The sequence below is a fragment of the Haliaeetus albicilla genome, chromosome Z, assembly GCF_947461875.1.
Source record: "Haliaeetus albicilla chromosome Z, bHalAlb1.1, whole genome shotgun sequence".
NCBI classification, from domain to species: domain Eukaryota; kingdom Metazoa; phylum Chordata; class Aves; order Accipitriformes; family Accipitridae; genus Haliaeetus; species Haliaeetus albicilla.
The window spans coordinates 34,982,023-35,003,629 of record NC_091516.1 but is presented as its reverse complement, the minus strand read 5'-3'; the positions used below and the strand labels follow the sequence as shown (position 1 = coordinate 35,003,629).

The following is a 21,607-nucleotide window of genomic DNA, read 5'->3' as shown; positions in this document are numbered from 1 at the left end:
GATTCCTGTAAGTTGCCAAGAGATATTTGAACTAGACCAACACAAATGTCAGTTTATAATGATCTTTGTTCAGAGAATTAAGTGTTCTCTAAGTTAATTTTTCTTATAAATCTTTTAAATTAATAGAGATTATTATTAAAAGAGCTCCTGTTGGTCTGCCTTCCAGGGATTTTTAAATTTTAATGAAGGAATTACTGAAGAAATACATCCTTAAAGGAACACAAATTAGATATAATTTGTATAGATATCAGTAGAAGTTTATCCATGAATGTTTTTGAACATTTGATGTGCATATTGCAAGTGCTTGACAAAAAGCATCGATAACTGTCCAATATAAGCATTCATAAAATAAAAGCAATAATTAAAATGTAGATTATTGACAAAAGTACAATTGTTTTAAAAGAAAAATGAATGGAGAGCCTCTGACATACTTAAAGAAAAATGAAATTATGTAGTCTACTTAAACCTTAACTCCCATTGACGCAGAGCTGCTGTTAACAGACTTTCTCATGAAAATCCATTCTAAGTACTCCAAATAACATGGGAGCAAAAAAACCTCATTGTTTACTGTCTATTGAAAAACTAAGTGAAATTGTTTGACTTGTCCACCAGAAACTCTGAAACTGCTCAAACTGATTTCTTGACATTTTTCCTACTAAGTAGAAAGCAGACTTCAGAGTGCAACAGTCTCTGGTTCTGTCTCTAAACTCTTTCCCTACATATTCTTTCTCCTTAATTATGTCATGGTCATCACTGGTCTTCTTAGACTAGAATTCACTTTTGGCAGAATTTCTGCTCAAAAATGTCTCCGCAGCATAAAAGATGAACCTACTGCTTAAGATGTCCCACTGAGACTCCCTTTTACCTATGGATTCCAAATTAAACTTATGGCTAGATGTTCAAAAGCCTGGTTTATACCAAGCAGAGGGTTCCAAGATTGTGCTCACTAGGTATTTCATATCTTTTGGCTATTAACTGTCACATAGGATATGTAAAAAAACAAAAAACAACAATAAACCCCACCTTCTCAACTCACCAGTTTCAGCAGAGTGATCAAGCTGGAAGCCATGAAAAATATTTAGATCAGAGAAAAGAGGGAAAGACCCAGACAAGCAGGACTTTCTACTTTTTTTTTTTTTTATTTAGTTTGGTGATATAATTGGATCAGAAAAGTAGTTTTTTTCTATAAAGCTAAAAGAGTGTGATCAGTCAATTACACTAAGCCATCTAAAATTGAGTTTTGAATGGTAGGTGTAAATAAGCGTGGGAAGGTTATTTGTGAGTTCTACAGATTTTCTACAATCATTCTTTGTTTAAACACTATCACAGACGTACCAAATTCAATTTGCCATTCCTCTGAAGAACGGGCTTTAGTCTGTTCTGAAAGAGAGAGCTCTGAGGTAAGAGAAAGCTAGCATCTAGTGACGGACAGTCTTGGCTTCAATGAGGCCTCTTAAAAAAAGCAACGCTGAGTTTTGTGATGTAGGGATGAAATAACAACACTTACTAAAGAGAGTTAGGGTTCATGTTTCCCTCTCTGTCTGAAAGCAGCCAGAATCACATTTTTATAACTGTTTAGATAATGTATTAACTTTGCCTTACCTTTTCTAGCATTCTTAATTAAATCACTTCCTTGAAATAAAATTCAGATTTTTACATTCCAGCATTTAGATCTGTCCTTTTTTAGTTTAAAGGTCGTGATCATGGTGGATGACTTAGTAATAATAGATCCTCATTGACCCATTCAGTCACAGTAACAGTAAGAATAGATAAAGTTCCTGGGAGAAGCAGCAGATGCCCCTTTGTAGATATAGATTCCTCTGTGCATTTGAAGGGCTAGGTCTTACCTACAAGACAAAGGAAAAAAGTGGGGTTTTTTTAAATATATGTGCTGGTACTTTTTTTCAATAGTGGAATTCAGTGATCAGTGAGCCTAGAAGATCCACTGAAATAGATATTGTTTTAAGCATCTGAATCACATCAGCAGCAAACAGTATCAGTTTGCACAGTCTTAGAATCGCAGAATCACAAATCACTGAGTGGCCAAGCTTGGAAGGAAAGTCTAGGGGTCATCTGGTCTGATGTTTCTGCTCAAGCAGGCCCACCTAAAGCCGGTTGCCCAGGACCATGTCCACATGGCTTTAAAACATCTCCAAGGATGGAGACTCCACAACTTCTTTGGGCAACCTGTGCCAGTGCTCAGTCACCCTCACAGTGAAAAAGTGTTTCCTGATGTTCAGGAAGAATGTCCCATGTATCAGTTTGTGTCCACTGCCTCTTATCCTGTAACTGGGCAGCACTGGAAAGAGCCTTCTTTACACCCTCCTTTCAGGAATTTATATACATGGATGAGATCCCCCCCGAGCCTTCTCTTCTCCAGGCTGAACAGTCCCAGCTCTCTCAGTCTTCCCTCATGGAAGACATCTCCAGTCCCTTAATCATCTTCATGGCCCTGTCCTGGACTCTCTAGTGCTGAGGAGAGGGGGAAGGATTACCTCCCTCAGCCTGCTGACACAGCCAGGGTACTGCTGGCCTTCCCTGCAGCAAAGGCACATTGCTGGCTCATCTTCAGTTGGTGTCCACCGGGACGCCCAGGACATTTTCTGCAAAGTTGTTTCCCAGCTGGATGGCCCCCAGCATATACTGGTGCATGGTGTTATTGCTCCCCATGAATGGCATTTGTATCTCTAAACCGATCATGTAAATTGGTTAGATGTTTTGAAAATCACACCATTAACATTATAGATGTCATTAACCAGCCAAATTCCTTCAGAAGTCTGAAAATGTACCTGCTGGTACTTCCCCTTATTCCTGCTCGAGGCGCTATCTAGCACTGATTTTTTTTTTCTTTTTTTTTTCTTTTACTCAAGATGGCAAAATTCAGTTTATTGTAGAGTAATCAGAGCCTATATAAATACCTGACTAGGCTATATAAAAAGATAGTGTTTCAGCAAAAGCAATCAAAAGAGATACAGTAATCATTAGATTTCAGAGATATTTTTTGCTATTGTTTTCCTACTAGGTTTGCCATACATCCGTGTGAGACTGAATGGTAGAGTGAAGAGTAATGTTCTGCTTTTTATTTTGACTGTGATCAGACCTCTAGCTTTTTATTTCCCTTAAAGTGGGAGCTTCTCAGTATTAGAGTGGTGTGGCTGCATGAGATGCAGGGAATAGCGTTAATGAAGTGGCCACTACCTTTTTTCTCTATGGAGATTCTAGATGACAGGCTCTCCCTCACCCATAGCTATTAAAATAGAGCTACAGCAATGACAGACCAAAGCATATAAGATTCCCCTGAACCTTTTGCTTTCCAGGCTAAGCAGTTCCTGCTCTCCCAGCCTTTCCTCATAGGAAAGACGCTTCCGACCCTTAATCACCTCCGTGGCCCTTCATTGTACTCTCTCCAGAATTTCCATTTTCCTTTTGTAATGGGGAGCCCAGAACTGGACACAATTCTCCAAGAGTGGCCTCATCTGTGCTGAATGGAGGGGAAGGATCACCTCCCTCAACCTGCTGGCAACACCTCAACCTCCTAATGCAGCCCAGGATAACAGTAGTTTTCTTTGCAGCTGTGGTGGGTTGACGCTGTCTGGATGCCAGGTGCCCACTAAAGCCACTCTATCACTCCTCCTCCTCAGCTGGACAGGGGAGATAAAATATAACAAAAGGTTTGTGGGTCAAGAACAGACCCAACTTCGGGAACCAATTTAATTTAATTTATTACCAATCAAATTTGAGTAGGGTAATGAGAAATAAAACCAACTCTTAAAAAAACCTTCCCCCACCCGTCCCTTCTTCCCGGGCTTAAATTTACTCCCAAATTCTCTGCCTCTTCCCCCTTAGCACTGCAAGGGGACAGGGAATGGGGGTTGCCATCAGTTCCTCATGTGTTGTCTCTGCTGCTTCTTCCTCCTCAGGGGGAGGACTCCTCACTCTTCCCTTGCTCCAGCGTGGGCTCCTCTCTCCACAGGTCATAGAATCATAGAATCATTTAGGTTGGAAAAGACCTTCGAGATCATCGAGTTCAAGCATCAACCATGCCAACCAAACCATGTCCTGAAGTACCCCATCTACTTGCTTTTTGAATACCTCTAGGGATGGTGACTCAACCACTTCCCTGGGCAGCCTATTCCAATGTCTGACAACCCTCAGTAAAAAAATTTTCCTGATATCTTACCTAAATCTCCCTTGCCTCAACTTGAGGCCATTTCCTCTTGTCCTATCTCCAGCCACCTGACAGAAGAGACCAGCACCCACCTTACTGCAACACCCCTTCAGGTAGTTGTAGAGAGTGATAAGGTCTCCCCTCAGCCTCCTCTTCTCTAAAGTAAACAGCCCCAGCTCCCTCAACTGCTCCTCATAAGGCTTGTGCTCCAGGCCCCTCACCAACTTGGTTGCCCTCCTCTGAACATGCTCCAGCAACTCAATTTCTTTCCTGTAGCGAGGGGCCCAAAACTGAACACAGTACTCGAGGTGCGGCCTCACCAGTGCCGAGTACAGGGGAACAACCACCTCCCTGCTCCTGCTGGCCACACTATTTCTGATACAGGCTAGAATGCGATTGGCTTTTTTGGCCACCTGGGCACACTGCTGGCTCATATTCAGCCAGCTGTCAACCAGCACCCCCAGGTCTTTTTCCGCCAGGCAGCTTTCCAGCCACTCTTCCCCAAGCCTGTAGTGCTGCATGGGGTTGTTGTGACCGAAGTGCAGGACCTGGCACTTGGCCTTGTTGAACTTCATACGATTGGCCTCAGCCCATTGATCCAGCCTGTCCAGATCTCTTTGTAGAGCCTCCCTACCCTCAAGCAGATCGACCCTGCCTCCCAACTTGGTGTCATCTGCAGACTTGCTGAGGGTGCACTCAATCCCCTCATCCAAATCATCGATAAAGATATTAAACAGAACAGGGCCCAACACCGAGCCCTGAGGAACACCACTTGTGACCTGCTGCCAACTGGATTTCACCCCATTCACCACAACCCTCTGGGTTTGGCCATCCAGCTAGTTTTTCACCCAGTAAAGAGTGCACTTATCCAGGCCACAAGATTCCAGTCTCTCAAGGAGTATGCCATGAGAGACAGTGTCAAAGGCCTTGCTGAAGTCAAGGAAGATAACATCCACAGCCTTTCCCTCATCCAATAGGCGGGTCACCTGGTCATAGAAGGAGATCAGGTTGGTCAAGCAGGACCTGCCTTTTGTAAACCCATGCTGACTGGGCCCAAACCCCTGCTTGTCCTGCACTTGCCATGTGAGTGCTCTCAAGACAAACCGTTCCATAATCTTCCCTGGTACCGAGGTCAGGCTGACAGGCCTGTAGTTCCCTGGATCCTCCCTCCGACCCTTCTTATAAATGGGAGTCACATTGGCAAGCCTCCAGTCCTCTGGGACCTCGCCTGTTGACTAGGATCACTGATAGATGATGGAGAGTGGCTTGGCAAGCACCTCTGCCAGTTCCCTCAGTACTCTTGGATGGATCCCATCTGGTCCCATAGATCTGTGAGTGTCTAGATGGCATAGTAGGTCCCTAACTATTTGCTCCTGGATTAAGGGGGGGTATATTCTGCTCTTCATCCTTACCTTCCAGCTCAAGGGGTGGAGTACCCTGAGGATAACTGGACTCACTGTTAAAGACTGAGGCAAAGAAGGCATTAAGTATCTCAGCCTTTTCCTCATCTCTGCTGGCAATGTTCCTTTCTATATCCATTAAGGGATAGATATTCTCCTTGGGATTCTTTTTACTGTTAACAAGTTTGTAAAAACATTTTTTGTTGTCCCTTACAACAGTGGCCAGATTTAGTTCTAGCTGATCTTTTGCCTTTCTAATTTCATCTCTGTATGACCTAACAAGATCCCTGTACTCTTCCCAAGTTGCCTGCCCTTTCTTCCAGAGATGATAAACTCTACTTTTTTTCTTGACTCCCAGCAAAAGCTCCCCGTTCAACCAGGTCGGTCATATTCCTCAGCTGTTCAACTTGCGGCAGATGGGAATAGCCTGGTCCTGAGCCATTAAAATTTCCTTCTTAAAGAATGTCCATCCCTCCTGGACCCCTTTGCCCTTCAGGACCATCTCCCAAGGGATTCTCTCAACCAGTGCCTCAAAGAGGCCAAAGTTTGCCTTCCGGAAGTCCATAGTGGTGGTGGTTTTGCTGACCACCTTCCTTGCCTCACCAAGAATGGAAAATTCTATCATTTCATGGTAGCTAAGCTGAAGATGGCCTCCGACCATCACACCTCCCACCAGTCCTTCCCTGTTCATAGACAACAGATCTAGCAAGGCTCCTCCCCTGGTTGGCTCACCTACCAGCTGTGTCAGGAAGTTATCTTGACACACTCCAGGAACCTCCTAGACTGTTTACTCACTGCTGTGTTGTATTTCCAGCAGATGTCTGGAAAGTTAAAGTCCCCCACGAGGACAAGGGCACATGATTCTGAGACTACTGCCAGCCACTTGTGGAATGATTCATTCATCTCTTCAACCTGGTTGGGTGATCTATAACAGACTCCCAGCACAGTTGGCTTTATTGGTTTTCCCTCTCATCCTCACCCATAAGCACTCCACCTTGTTATCACAATCGTGTAGCTCTGTACAGTCAAAACACTCCCTCACATAGAAAGCCACCCCACCAGCTCTTCTACCTTGCCTATCCCTTCTGAAGAGCTTGTAGCCATCCATTGCAGCACTCCAGTCATGGGAGTCATCCCACCATATTTCCGTGATGGTGACTAAGTCATATCTATCCTGCTGCATGATGGCTTCCAGCTCCTCCTGTTTATTGACCATGCTGCATGCATTGGCATAGATAGATTTGAGCTGGGTTATCAAATCCACCCCTAACATCAGCATGCTGCCCCCAGGCTCATCTCTGGTGCACTTAGTTTTATCCCTTACCCTCTTCAAACATAGTTTAAAGCCCTCTCTATGAGCCCTGCCATCTCATGAGCGAGGATTCTTTTACCCCTTTGAGATAGCTGGATACCATCTGTCTCTAGCAAGCCTGGTGCCGTGTAAACCTCCCCATGATCAAAAACCCCAAAATTCCACCGAATTGTGGCACCAGCCTCTGAGCCACGTATTAACCAGGTGTGTTTTCCTGTTCCTTTCAGTATATTTCCCTACCACTGAAGGGATTGAGGAAAACACTACCTGTGCTCCCAGTCCTTCCACTAATCGCCCCAGTGCCCTGAAGTCCCTTTTGATTGCCTTTGGATTTCTCTCTGCAATCTCATCACTGCCAACCTTCACAACCAGCAATGGGTAATAATCAGAGATCCGAACCAGACCAGAGAGTACCCTGGTAATGTCTTTTACCTGGGCCCCAGGGAGGCAGCAGACTTCCCTGTGCGATGGGTCAGGTCTGCATATTGGGCCCTCTGTCCCCCTCAGAAGGGAGTCGCCTACGTCAATTACCCTCCTTTTTCTTTTTTGAGAGGATATGAGAACGCATGGGGCTGCCCGACTGAGCTTAGGCACCTCCCTAGATAGGGCTTCATCTACACCCTGATCTTCACTGGCCTGGTCCTCAAGTTCCAGAGCCCCATACCTGTTGTATAGGGAAAACTGGGAAGGTGAGGGAGACCGGGAGGGGACTCGCCTGCCTCCCCGAGCAGGGACCTGTATCCATTCCCCTCCATCTCTGAGGTCCCCTCCTGCCTGGTGGCAGGAGGGCAGGGGAACCTCCTATTCTTGCAGAGCCTCCATCTGCTGCCTCTGCCTCAGGGATGGTAGGTGTGGGCCCACCAATCTCTCTCCCTCTCACACTCCCTGATACTCCTCAACCTTTCCACTTCCTCCTTCAGCTCTGCCACCAGGCTGAGCAAATCATCCACCTGGTCACACCTCACACAAGAGGTGTCCCTGCTGCCCTCCGTCATCAGTGACAGACTCAGGCACTCCCTGCAGCCAGAGACCCGGACAGCCACACGTTTACATGGCACCTCTGTCTGCATTGCCACATTTTTCCTGACAGTGGCTTTCACCAGAGTGGCAACCATACCTGGGTCTCCCTCCGGGCCTACACCCACTGCTTGAGTAGCCTTCTCCAGCTGGGAAGAGGAAGACGGGAGCTGCGCCCTGCCTGTGCGAACTGCCGTGCCACGCCCTTTCTGACACGCCACGCCCTGTTTGCCCGCCCTGTTTGCCATGATCCTGGTCACCGGCGCTCCTCAGAGCCCTTTAAATCTCCCGCAGTTACCCCTGGCAATGCCCATGGCGAGTCAGCCTCTCTCGCAAGAGCCGCCTGCTCTGGACGGGTCCCTCCGCTCTTCCCTGGTGCTCCTGGGTCTCGGGAACCTCCCAGTCCACCTTAATCTAGTGCTTAGCTGCTGACTTACCGTTGCCTCTGCTGGCCTCGCTGCTGATTGAGTGTCCACAGGTCCTGCCAGGAGCCTGCTCCAGCACGGGCTTCCCACGGGGTCACAGCCTCCTTCGGGCATCCACCTGCTCTGCCATGGGGTCCTCCCTGGGCTGCAGGTGGATATCTGCTCCACTGTGGACCTCCCTGGGCTGCAGGGGGACAGCCTGCCTCACCATGGTCTTCACCACGGGCTGCAGGGGAATCTCTGCTCCAGCGCCTGGAGCACCTCCTCCCCCTTCTTCTTCACTGACTTGGTGTCTGCAGAGCGGTTTCTCTCACATGTTCTCACTCCTCTCTTTGGCTGCAGTTTGTTGTGAAGGTTTTTCTGCTTCTTAAATGTGTTACCACAGAGGTATTACCCCTTGGCCTTGGCCAGCAGCGGGTCTAACTTGGAGCTGGCTGGTATTGGCTGTGTTGGACATGGGGGAAGCTTCTAGCAGCTTCTCACAGAAACCACTCCTATACCCCACCGCCCACTACCGAAGCCTTGCCACACAAACCCAATACACCAGCAAGGCACTTTGCTGGCCTATGTTCAACCTTGTGTCCACCAGGCCCTCTTCTACCAATCCACTTTCCAGCTGGATGGCCCCAGCATATATTGCTCCCTGTGTCTATTCCTCCCCAGGTGCAGGTCTTTGCAGTTCCCCTTGTTGAACTTCATGAGGTTCATGTCAGCCCATTATGTTCAGTCTTTCAAAGTCCCTCTGGATAGCAGCGTGACCCTCTGCAGTATCAGCCACTGCTTCCAAAGTCTTGGTCATGTAGGCATCCAACATGTTTGATAAGTGGTGGAAGATTGCTGTTATATTTACACAGTGATCACTGTAGTGGCTATACCCAAAGAAGACCTGACTGAATCACCTTTAAATTGTGTAGACCTGATATCTAGCTCAGCACAACACTGTAATGCAGAGCTATTTACAGAATTAGCCACGTCAGTACTGTTTTCTCAAAGACATCTGTACAGTCTTAGAAGCAGTCAAGTCATCTACTGTTAAGCAAACTGGCAATGCCTAGATAAGCCCTAGTTAAAACTGGGATGTATCTAAACTGACAACAGTCAGTATATTGTGAATGCATACTAAAATATTTTTAGTCTGGTAAATATTTTCAGTCTTTGAACACAAAAAAATGTAAGCCCTGGGCTTTTGTCTCTGAGGCTGTGAGAGTAACTTTTTCAAATATCCTCCAATTATCATCTTTTTCTTTCTACAAATATAAATTTAGAACTTGCTGATATCATAGAAAGGGAGAAGTCTAGTATCTTTTGAAAATGTTAAGGTCATGCCACCCTATGAAATACTTTTTTTCTTTTCTCTCCTGGATACCAGGGAGCTAAGGAAAAAAAGAGGAATTAGTTTCATGTCTTTTTTCTTCAAGATACATCTTTCCATTGAAAAGTATGGAGAGAAGACAGAACATATTACTTTTTCTCTCTGAAGAGCAGTAATTTCAGATTTAAAACTGCTACCAGTTATATATTATATGTTTTTGAAAGGTTTGGAAATATATTTCTTACCTATTTTTATGTGAAACATATGATTTCCAGCCTGCTCCAGCAGGTATGCATTCTAACTTTTAGTGTCTCATTGTGACATAGTACCATAAATTTTAGAAGTTTCATTAGAAATTTTTATATGGATTTTGCAATTGTGAGTGTGAATTATAGTTAAATTGTATAAGATGCTCAGCCTATTTAGAAGAGCTCAGAGAGCTAAGTAAGAATTCTGTCTGGAATACAAATGCTTTAAAATTTTGAGAGAATTGTAGGAGGGTAAAGTGATCTAACTTGAAATTTTGGACTTGATGAATTAGTTATTTCATCTATTCAGCATCTGAAGATAGTTTTCACCAAGTTTTTCCTCTTTAAGATCACCTTTATATATTTGCTTTCTGATTTTTATACATTTCTTTGAATGATCTTATAATCAGAATTACAAAACAAACAAAAAGCAATCAATCACACATAGCTAATAACTGAAGCATACCTGACATTGAAACAAAATTCAAATAACATTTTACTGAAATAAATTTATTCTGTTTCATTTATTACAAGCACAATGAAATAGCAGAATTTGAAATGCAAATAGATACATTATCAAATTGCTTGTACAATTTAATCCCTCCCACTTCTGCTATCTATAATCTCTACTAGCTACGCCTGACAAGTACGAAATTTGATGATGGTCACATGAAAAATTCTTTGGAACATGCAGTCCATGTAATAATTCTTAACTGAGTGTATTTTAAGAATACTTTATATTCAATCAGCCTGGATAGCACTTGCAAACAATGTCATTAAAGAAGTCACCTGTTAATACATTTATGTGAACATTACGAAGAAATCTCTAGCCAGTTTAATTAATAGATTTATTTTGCTTAGGCAATATTTTCTGCCAAAGCAGGGATAACAATCTGGGTTAATCAGTATGAACTTGCAGCATACTCTTTCCTCAATTTGCTGTGTGAACAAGTAACTGAGACCAGCTTTTAAACATACCCCAGTGTCCTTAATGAAAGACTGCAAATATTAATTCATGACTACAATATAAAGCTAAGGCACGCTGTTGAAACAACAGAAATATTCTGCTTTTTACAGTCTTAGTTGTTGGAAGCTTTTTAAAGTATTGTCTGATAAATTATTTATAAACTGTCTCTAGGTTTTCTTCCTCCTGTGATGGCTTGCAAACACAAACACTGATATTGGACATTGATGCCATTATGCAAGTCTGACTTTTCCAGAAACTGCTCACACTGTTTTTTGGCCTGCTGGGCTGACAGTTGTGTGGTAATGAATGCAGTCAATATGTTTACGATCTGAGAGATTGTCAGCATAACAGAGGTCTTATCTAACAGTGAGGTTTAATAAGCAGTAAAGTAAAGTTGAGACTAGGATAAATTGCAGCTTCTTTGTGAGGGCCTGCTGCTGAAAACTTGGAGCTCCAACAACAGCAAAAAGAAGTGCGTCTATAAGAATCTCTATAATTTAACAGTACTTGATTTCTTCTCATGCCTTGACTTTCATGCATTGCATCTATCACCCTTCTTCCTTCTTATTTGAGATGGTTTATCTTTATGCTTCATATCTTTTAGCTATTATCTGTTTCATATATATTTTCTGTTGCTGTGCTTGCTTGGCAGAATCTTTAAGCTTTAATCTGCAGTACTGTAACATTAAGGAAACATCCAGTTTTATCATTTTGCTACAAACAATGCTGACTGGATGCACCACACAGAGATGTAGTAGTCCTGGGAAACTTCACTTCTGCTCACCAGATACATCAACTTGCTTATGGGAGTGCCATTAACAAGATTTCTGCTGTGTCTGAATATATAAATTCTGAATCTGCTGCCTGTGACCTAACAGCTGTCTTTGGGCATTTCTGATTAACACCGCTATTCAGCTGCTTAACGTTCATCACAGATATGGGTAGTAGTACTCTGTAGTACTCTTGGTAGTGAGATGAGACAATTTCTGCAGAGCTTTTCTGTAACTCTTCTCATTCTATTGCTGGTAGTTCCATGATCTGAAATTGATCTTTACTTGGGAATATAAACTACCTTGATTTTTAGGGTGATGGTATCTCCTTTTTCATGGACCATTTTAAAATGAATTATATAAATGGACTGCTTAAGATAAATGATTCTAATATCATGGCTGGCTGAGCTAGGGACTGTGAGATCCCTTTTCCACTAATGCAAGCAAAAACCTGTGACAATCATTTAATACCTGATAATGAAGTATTAAAATGAATAATTACTTATCAAGTAAAGGTAGTAGTAATTTTTTTCCAATGGCTGTTTAAAGTTTTTAGATTCGAGGGGTGATTTTTCTCTACTTAACCTTTTGGAAAATTTTTTGGATGAGAAAAACTGGAAGAGGTAGGACACAAGACCAACCACTGATTTTCTTTAACCTACCTTTTAGATGGGTTGCCACTGAGCTGGTGGATTGGAAGAACCAATGAAACACAGACTTACTGGGGAGGTTCCTTGCCTGCTGTACAAAAATGTGCTTGTGGATTAGAGGGGAGCTGCATTGATTCTCAGCATTACTGCAACTGTGATGCGGACAGAGATGAATGGTGACTTTTTAATGTTGCTTTTACACAATACTTTTTCCTGGAAAGTAAATAAATGAAATATAAAGGCCTTAGTACATTTAGAACACCAAGGCTGTTGTAAACTTAAATTATCATAGTGTCACCTGTTTCTTTGATAAAGAATACATTTTGTCACAAAATTTATAACTATATACATTAAGTATTATTACTAATTCTTTTACTCTGAATCCTGGGGAATGTTTAATTTTATACAGATGCTTTCTAGTTTTGTAGTATATTGCATGTTATATATTAAGACATTAGCTCTGGTTTTATTACAACTTCAGGTGTTAGTTTTAGAATACTGAAAGTAATTAAAGCTAAAATTAAAGGTTCTGGAAAAAAGTCAGTTATTTTTAGCATAATTTTTATCCACACTTTTAAGTTTAGACTTTCTACCCTCTTTTTTTTGTCATCTACAACCTAGATAATTAAAATTGGACACCCTTGCTATCAGTGAAGCGAAGCAGTCATATGGAATCCTATTCTAAGGGGATGGAAGGATTTCTAACAAGTAGCTCTTCCACTTGTACTTGAAATTCTCTGACGTTATTTATGATCCTGTTGAAATAAGTAATGTAAGAGATGAGTTCCTGTTGCAATGTCAAATCCAAATCTGACTTTTTCACTTAAGTGGATCAGATACAACTTTCTCAACAATAGCTCCAGTGCAGTATAGGACTTTATAAAGCAGACAGGGACTTTTCAAATGGAAGCTTTTCTGCTGAAGGAAATTTTAAGCTTTTAAACTTGTAAAGCATATTTAACTTACATAAATCTGATTCAGTGAGTAGGTTAATGTATGCATAGTAATAAGTGTAGCAACATCTGTTTTTTGAAAATAGAAAAATGTAAGGAAGGTACTTAACATCATCACGTGTACAAAATGAAGCAATACATTATTTTCTTCTCAAGCTAGATATCCACCCTTCCTTAAAGGAACAACTATTCAATTTGTTTGGAAAATGCTTATTCTCTCATCATGAGTAGGGAACTCACACATAGATACAGAAATAAAAATACAACAGAGGGTTAGTCAAAGAACAATTCTTCACAAGCTTCAAAAGTTTCTGTAGGGAAGAATTTGCATCTGCAATAAACCTCACAGAATGATATCTGCTGTGCTCATTCCAATAAAGAGATTAAACAAATACACAAACCACTAAGAACTTCCCTATTATTGTGCTGTACAAAAATACAAACAATTTTTGATTCCCAACAGCAAAATAAGTGTTAAAAGATGAACACATTTTGAGACAGGATTTTGAGTGGTTGCTACTATACGTAATACGTTCTTGCTCAGTTTTGTCATTCATTTAATCCATACTCACATGCAGGGGTTAATTTATAATGGTAACGTACTTGTAAATAAAGTAGATAGAGGATGACGTGCATGTCTTCACTGTAACCACTCTGAGTAAATTGCATATATTTATGAGTGCATTACACTGAAAATATAATTACTCCTGTTTTATATTTCTGTATGTATCCACTTTTGACATTTTAATTTTAAGTTTAACTGGAGACTTAATCACAGTAACTCCAATGTTATGGAGGCTATGCTTACATTTATTTTGGTAGTTGTGCTTAATGTTACATTTGGTTCCCTAGGGACTACTCATTTGAATCAGTTGACACAATACTGTTCGTGGGTGGAAAAAGTAGGTAGAAGATGTACTTGTTTGACATGCTTTCTGAGCACAGAAAACCAGAGTTACACACAATGCGGTTCTGAAAATGTGGTTTTGATATTCTATTTTCATAGTGAAATCTATCTTATTTCATAGATTGGACACAGATTTAGCTCTAAAACTCCTTTTAGACTAGTCAAAATCTTTAAGTCTCTAAAAGTCTAAAATAAAAAATATCTTTTTTAAAAATCTCCTCCTAAAGATCTACAAAAATGCAAATCCTCTCTGCAGAACAAGTAAGCTAGTTTCTATTCAGTTTCCCTTTATTTGCAAGATACTTTTACTGAAACAAACACTTCCAGTGTTTTGAGGGAGGGCATCAGTTCTAAATTAGAAATCTGCAATATGTCACCTCATCAAACATTAACTTCTTTTTTTTTTTCAAAATTTTTGCATTCCTTACCTAAAAAAAAAGTTTCCTCAAAAAAACATGTACATTTGTGTGCATGGTGCTCCAAGACAGATAAATGGAAATTGTAGACAGTGGAAAGATGGTGAAGTTAGTAAAGGGGGGAGGGTGGGGGGAGGGGAAAAAAAAAATCACTAATTTCATTCAGCACGAGGGTGGAATCTCTTCCTGTTGTCTCAGTCCTGGAGCATGGTGTACTGAGAGAGGGTTGCTAAGTCCCACCACATTCCCAGAGAACTGTGGCTTGCTTGCTGAGGTGTGTGTCTCGCGTTTAATCTCTGAACAGTGTGAGTTCCAGATTGCCTCCCCTCTCCGAGTTTGTACTGCTGTCTCTGAGCTATTTGCTTTGCCCATTAAAGGGAAGATTCAACTATAAATTGATTGAATGGAGAGATTGAATTTTCCAGAATTGTCCTGAGTCATTAAATATTTCCATAGGTTCAGGGGAAGAAATTTTAGGGCCAAATGTGGTGTTTATGAAATTTAGAAATTCAGTTCTTACACTAAGTTAACAAAGATTTTAAACAAGGAATTTGATCTAAGATTGTAAGTACTGGGTATGTGCTCTGAGTGCTAGGTTGCGTATTTCCTTTTCTGCAAGTTACATATGTGTAGCATATGCTGCTTTTCCTGAACACTCAGCATGACTTCACATTTTTCTATTTAATTTTTTAAAACTTTTGTCAAGCTGAAAAAGGAAAAAAAAAAAGTTAGAATTATTTGAAAATTATACTAAGCTATTTAATATTCCTTAATGAGAGACAGGCCATTATAGATACAATATGTCCTCAGCAACATAAAATTACTGACATGGGCAAATGCATTAACTTAGACAGCCAGTTAGGTACCCATTTATGTGAAAAAGAGTTTTCTCATGCTTATGTAGACAAGCACAACCATAAAACTGCCCACTTCCCATGAAAATGTTTCAGTCCTGTCAAATAATCACAATATCAATATCAAAACATACATTTGTGTTCACAGTTGCTTGTATTACCCATAGAGTTATGCAACACTTTTTTTTTCAGAATTTAATTCTTTACCTTTTCTCCAGCAATGTGTTGATGATAATGAAATGTTTATCAGAAACATTTAGGAGAGCTGTGGCTTTCATTTTACCTTTTCAGGACTAATGATACTGGATTCCTCTCCTACAAGGAGCATCTACCAGTAACTGAAATTGTGATCACAGATACTGACAGACCAAATTCTGAAGCTGCTTACAAACTGGGGCCTTTGCTTTGCCGTGGTGACAGTAAGTAACAACTGCAGAGTTTTGTGAAGCAACAATGGGTTTTGACAGAAATAAATTTTAAAAGTTTTTTGCTAAACAACCAAAGATACATTTTTTTGAAAATTTCATCTAGTTGTTTTAGTAATTAGAAAGGAAAAAGACAAAATGCCATGGTTCAATGCAAACCAGGTAGAATTACAAAGATATATTTTTTAATATGGTACACACCAATAGTGAAGACAGAAATAGTTAGTAGTTTTCAAACAGATATTTTGAGTACAAAATCCAGTGTTTTTATGCAATTTGAATTAAGTTATGAATAAAGCATTACGTGAAGGGGACTTCATAACTGGTTACCAAATCTTGGGAGAAACATACCCTTCACTAGATGTGCATGACTCCATCACCAAACCTTATGCATATTAACTCCTCTGAGTATTTGTGCAACTAGGAAAACTATACTATGGGAAATTAATCCAGTATATGCGATATCTATAAGTAAAATTTCAATTACACATAAGAATTTAAAATTTAGAAAGTTAAACAGTACTTCAAAACATAAAGTTTGTACATCCTGAATATCTATGTAGTAACCAGAAAAAATATAATGTGTGAAGAAATCATTTAATGGCAGTGAGAGAACTGGAGCAAAATTGATACCTTACTGAAGATTTGTTATGACATTTCTGATTTCATTAATTTCAGTCTGCATTGGCAAAGAAAACAGATTTTATCTATGTTCAATAGTAAACTATTGCACAAAATTCTATGGCTGCTGCTGTTTGTAATCAAATGTCAGGAGAAGCAATGCTATTGATTATCCTAAATATCCTAACTGAAGAGTTGAATGGGCAGAATTTTGTCTACAGTTGAGCAAGGCATTAAAATATTTAATAAGCTTAATTTCTTTACATCAAATGATACCCTATGAATTTTCATGAACTTCACTATTGTTTCAAATAATTAAAAATTACTATTTTTATTTGTTATGTGATTTTTCTTTCTTCATCCTATGATGTTGTGTTTGTTTTTCAAATTTCTTCAGCCTTTATGAATAAGAAGAAATGAATACCAGTAAATAAGTACTGATCTGTACTTTTAGGCTCACTCAGAAGACTGCATAGATAAATAAATATAAATTAGCATGTATTTATTTTTATGACATCTCTGATTTCATTCCTGTGACTTGCCAGGGTAATTATGCCTGGAAGATTTGTTAACAGATGTGTGTTACAGCAGTGCATTCTAATTTTCTTATGAAAATTTATAAGACATGAAAAAAACCTGTTGGGTGCTTCTTTTTCATTTGTCTGACATCCTACTGTGAGCTGATCATGTATGCTATTTAGCAAAGAAATGTTAAGTCATGGGGTTAAGATATAGGATTATGGTGTAATTCAGAGTGGAAAGGACCTAAGGAGGTCTCCTGTTTAGAGCAGGATCAGCTGTGAGCTCAGACCAGGTCTCTCAGGGCTTTGTCAAATTGAAGCTTAAAGCCACCAAGGATGGAGCCCGCACTGCTTCTCTAGGCAGCCTGTTCTACTGCTTGGCTGTCCTCATTGAGAAGTTTTTACTTAGATCCAGCCTGAAACTCTGTTGTTTCAACTTACACCTTTTGTCTTTGATACTCACACCTTACACCAATGCAGAGAGTTTGGCTCCATTTTCTTGATGATTTCCCCTTAAGTTTCCAGGGGCTGCTGTTATGTCCTCCACAAAGCTGTCCCTCCTCCAGGCTAAACCAGCCCTGGACCCTCAGCCTGAAGGGGAGGAAAAGTGCTCCAAACCTGAACATCTTGGTGGCCTCCCCCATACTCACTCCTGTTTATCAATGTGTTTCTTGTACTGAAAAGCCTAAAATTGGAGGCAGTATGCTGACGTTGTCTTATGGGTGTTGAATAGAGGCGATAACACCTCACTCAGTTGACTGGCCATGCTCATACAGCCTATGATGCAGCAGGTCTCCGTTGGGGCCGGGGACAATGAAACCAGGGACAATGACAGTGATGAAACAAAAGTATTTACAGCTTGTGTAGTACTAATAAGTGGGGAGAATTTCAATTTCACTACTCACCAAGTTCCCAACTACTATTAATTACATAACCTGACCCCAATTATCACAAATCTTAAAACATGGAAGCCAACTAGCTTCCCCGGGTGAATCATTAAAATATACAGAGAGTTCTGACACCCATTGACCTCCCCACCTTTGTTTGATGTTCAGTTAGTCTGAGTGATTGAATTGCTGCAAAATTTCACACTGATGCTAAATGATCACAGTATTTCTAGAAAAGCTGCAATAGTCAACTCTAAAATATGAGGACAGCACAAGAAGTCAGAGTTTGAATGTCAGAGAAATATTTTCATAATGTCAGACAACATTATGGAATTTGACTTCAGAAAGAAGCAATTTGGGACAGAAATAATCTCAGTGAAAAGAACTTTCAGAATATAACAGTAAATGGTAATAATACAGCAAAAACTTTGAAAAGGAACATTCACTTCTATTGTTTAAAAAAGGCAGAAAATGCAATTTTTCTCAGCCATTTACCTCATAAAGACAATGATAGTAAGTCATGGCATGCTTTTAGGGAGGTAGGGACTAAGATTTGAGAAATCATACAGAGTTGCTGAAGGAAAAATTAATGTAAACTCATAGAGTTTTGACATAAAAATAAAGTGCAAGATGTTGAGTAAAATATTAATTGTATGATATGTAATAAAAATATGAAGTATCATATACGTTATATATTCTGTATCACATATTTTATATATTATATCTTATATAATGTCTTATCTATATTATACCATTATCATACTACATTATTCTATATATTTTATAGTATAATAATATATAATCAGGACATATATATTATATACATTGTATTGAATTATATTAATATATTTTCTCATATATAACATAATTATATTATATATTACAATAAACTATTCTCTTTTATTCTATTCTTTTAATCATTATACTGGAAATGACTGAGTGTATGACTAGAATTTTTTGCAATGGTCTTTATGTATCGGCAGTGTTTTTTATAATGAAAATTTTCTTTAAAGTTCAGTTTTCCATAAAACATAAAAAGCTATGAGTTGTAGTAGTTTCTGAGCTCTACATGTTAAATTTCACACTAGAAAAAACTGACGTAGTCTAAACTCTGTTGTAAGATCAGCAGTAACAGAGTAGCACTTTGAAGCTGCAGAAAGGAAGCAGACCATTATTAAGTTTTTTTTTAAATCTGAGTTTGCAGACACTCATGAGGGCCTAATTAAATGCACTTTAATGACATTTATTTTCTTCTGCACCTTTGGACAGGTGGAAAACATAAAAAAGGTCTAGTAGCAAATACGCATTTCTCAGAAGTGCTGTCAAACAAAGAAAAATAGATATTATTGGATTCAGAAGTTTGATTTGAGTAGTCCAGTGAGATTATTGCCTATTTCTGCTTGTCACTCTCTAAAACTAAATTATACAATTCTACTTCATAGAGGATATCTTTTCACATTAAACAAGTTTTTTGTTCTTTCTGACAGACTTTCTTCAGAATAACTCACATACCATATAAAAACGTGGGGGAGGAGGTTTACTTGTATTTGTGATACACTTAGTACTTCGTTAAATGATTCAAAACCAAAAAAACCATAAATTCTGATTGCGTCAATAATCTATTCCTTGCAGGACATCTACTTCGAGATAAAAATGATTATTAATGTCCACAGCAAAATAAAGTAGACCCATAAATAGTTTGTTGAATTGAATTGTCATAAACCATGCACTCCCTTGACTAAGTTTCCACTTTAGCATTACTTCATTAGGTACTTCTAAGAAGTCATGTATCATAACCCAAATGCAGTATGGCAGAAGTTACCTATTCTTCATTACATAATTTTTAATTTCACTCTTTTATTTAGCATTGCATTACTGTACCTGGTTTCTTTATGGTAGGTTTAATGGATTGACTCTCTTCAATGAAGTGTGTTACTTATAGAAAACCAAACCATATTTGCTAGAACAAAGCAGGAAAGAGTAACCTAATATAAGAAAAATAATAGCAAAAGCAATACCAGTATAATTCTTTTTATGTGTAAAGTTCCATCCAGATATTAGTGATTTTTCTCAGCATTTGTGACAGAGTTAGCTATATTTCTAAGATGTCAAAGTGCAATTAAAGTAGTAATGATATTCTAGAAGAATATGGCCATTTAGAGAAATTAGGCCATAGGATTTGGTGACACTCAGCTCTATACATATGAGTAGCACTCACCCATTTCTGTCACCTTTAAAATATATTACTGATTCATTTCGCTATTACATTTTCTGCTGTACAATACGTCTAATAAATTGTATGCCAGCACTGCCTGTATCAGATTGAAAAATATATCTAAATATAATGAAAGTTAAGATTCAAATTAACCTATATCAACTCAGTAGGGTAATAGGAAAGATTTTGAAGTATATGAGGACAAAAGAAACCTTTGGGCCATTAATAGATAGAAATACTATGGTTTTCAAAAAAAAAAGAAAGAGGCATCTCCATTATTTTTGTCATTATTCAAGAAAAAGCCAGATGTTGATTAAATTCTAATAGAGTCACTTAGTATGGGTAGTTCTTAGTATTAGGACATATAGAACATCCAGAACACTGAAAGAACATTAATATCCCCAAATTATGTGTACTAAGTGGGTAATTATAATCTGTCAGCATCAGACTGACTCTTGGCCCAAAAATAAAATTAATGATATTGATCTTAATCGAATAAAACATAATATAAGGATAGTGCAATGCAATGTAAAGATGATATATCATTCAGCATGAGTTTATATAAAGTAAATTTGGCCAAAATTTTGAGGGACTTCAGTACTGGTAAAGCAATACTGGTGAGGTGAGATACTTGGAATCTAGCAAGGTATTTGAAGGAGTGTCACACAGTTGGTTGAATGGAAAAAAAAAAAGGGAAAAATACAGATTCAACTGCAAAATGATAGTACAAGCAGGTAAATGCTAGCAGATAGTCCATTCAACATTAGTTCCTAGTTTGACATTTAAACCAAAAAAACCCTAGTGTGAGGATTGGATGTAATAATCTTAGAGACCAACTGTATTAACTGATCACAAGTGATGCTTTCATTAAATCAGCACAACAAATTTCTAATTTTAGCCAAAAAAAATCTGTTTCACAAATCTGGGGTAGCCTGACAATTCAGGGCATGTCTTTGACTGTTAATAATAGAACTATCTGTATACTGAGTGTTCACTTCTTCCTCTTATTTATGTTTACAATATTAATTTATTTTGTCCTAACCTTAGTCTAATTAACATTATTTTGATCCTCTTTTCTGCTTCCTGCATAATCAAGAAGTTTAATACAACTCTGGTTATAGTTTCACACTGTATAAAAAGGAATTAAGGTTAAAGGGTTGCATTAAAGAAGTTAAGAAATACATTTTTTAGTGAAAGGCTCTTAAGCTTAATCTCTTTACTTAACTCAGGCAAAATTTGAGGTGATATACTTAACTTAAATGGAGTTTCATAGAGTAAGACTTTCAGGTAATGTTCTTGTAAGCAGGATTGAAAATCAGGAAAAGATCCAGTGGTTGGCATTTGAAGCTAGGCCAATGGACTGAGTGTGTGTGCCTACATACATATATATATAAATTAACAGTAAGCAGTAAGAGCATTTATGAATTTTCCATAAACGGACAATTTTTAGTTGAATTGATTGAATATTTTTCCTAGAATAAATGTTCTTTTTCAAACAAGAATTGATTCAGGGAATTAATATAGTCTGGCATATCAGAG

At 39.1% G+C, this 21,607-nt stretch overlaps 1 protein-coding gene across 2 annotated transcripts in view; it reads left to right on the top strand.

Moving 5' to 3' along the window:
• Positions 1-21,607, top strand: part of CNTNAP4 (contactin associated protein family member 4) — a 248,668-nt gene that overhangs the window by 194,063 nt on the left and 32,998 nt on the right. For both annotated transcript variants that reach the window (XM_069777544.1, XM_069777546.1), the window contains 2 exons: positions 12,289-12,445; positions 15,691-15,818. In XM_069777544.1, the coding sequence (XP_069633645.1) occupies positions 12,289-12,445; positions 15,691-15,818 (285 nt within the window). The remainder of the gene's footprint in view (positions 1-12,288; positions 12,446-15,690; positions 15,819-21,607) is intronic.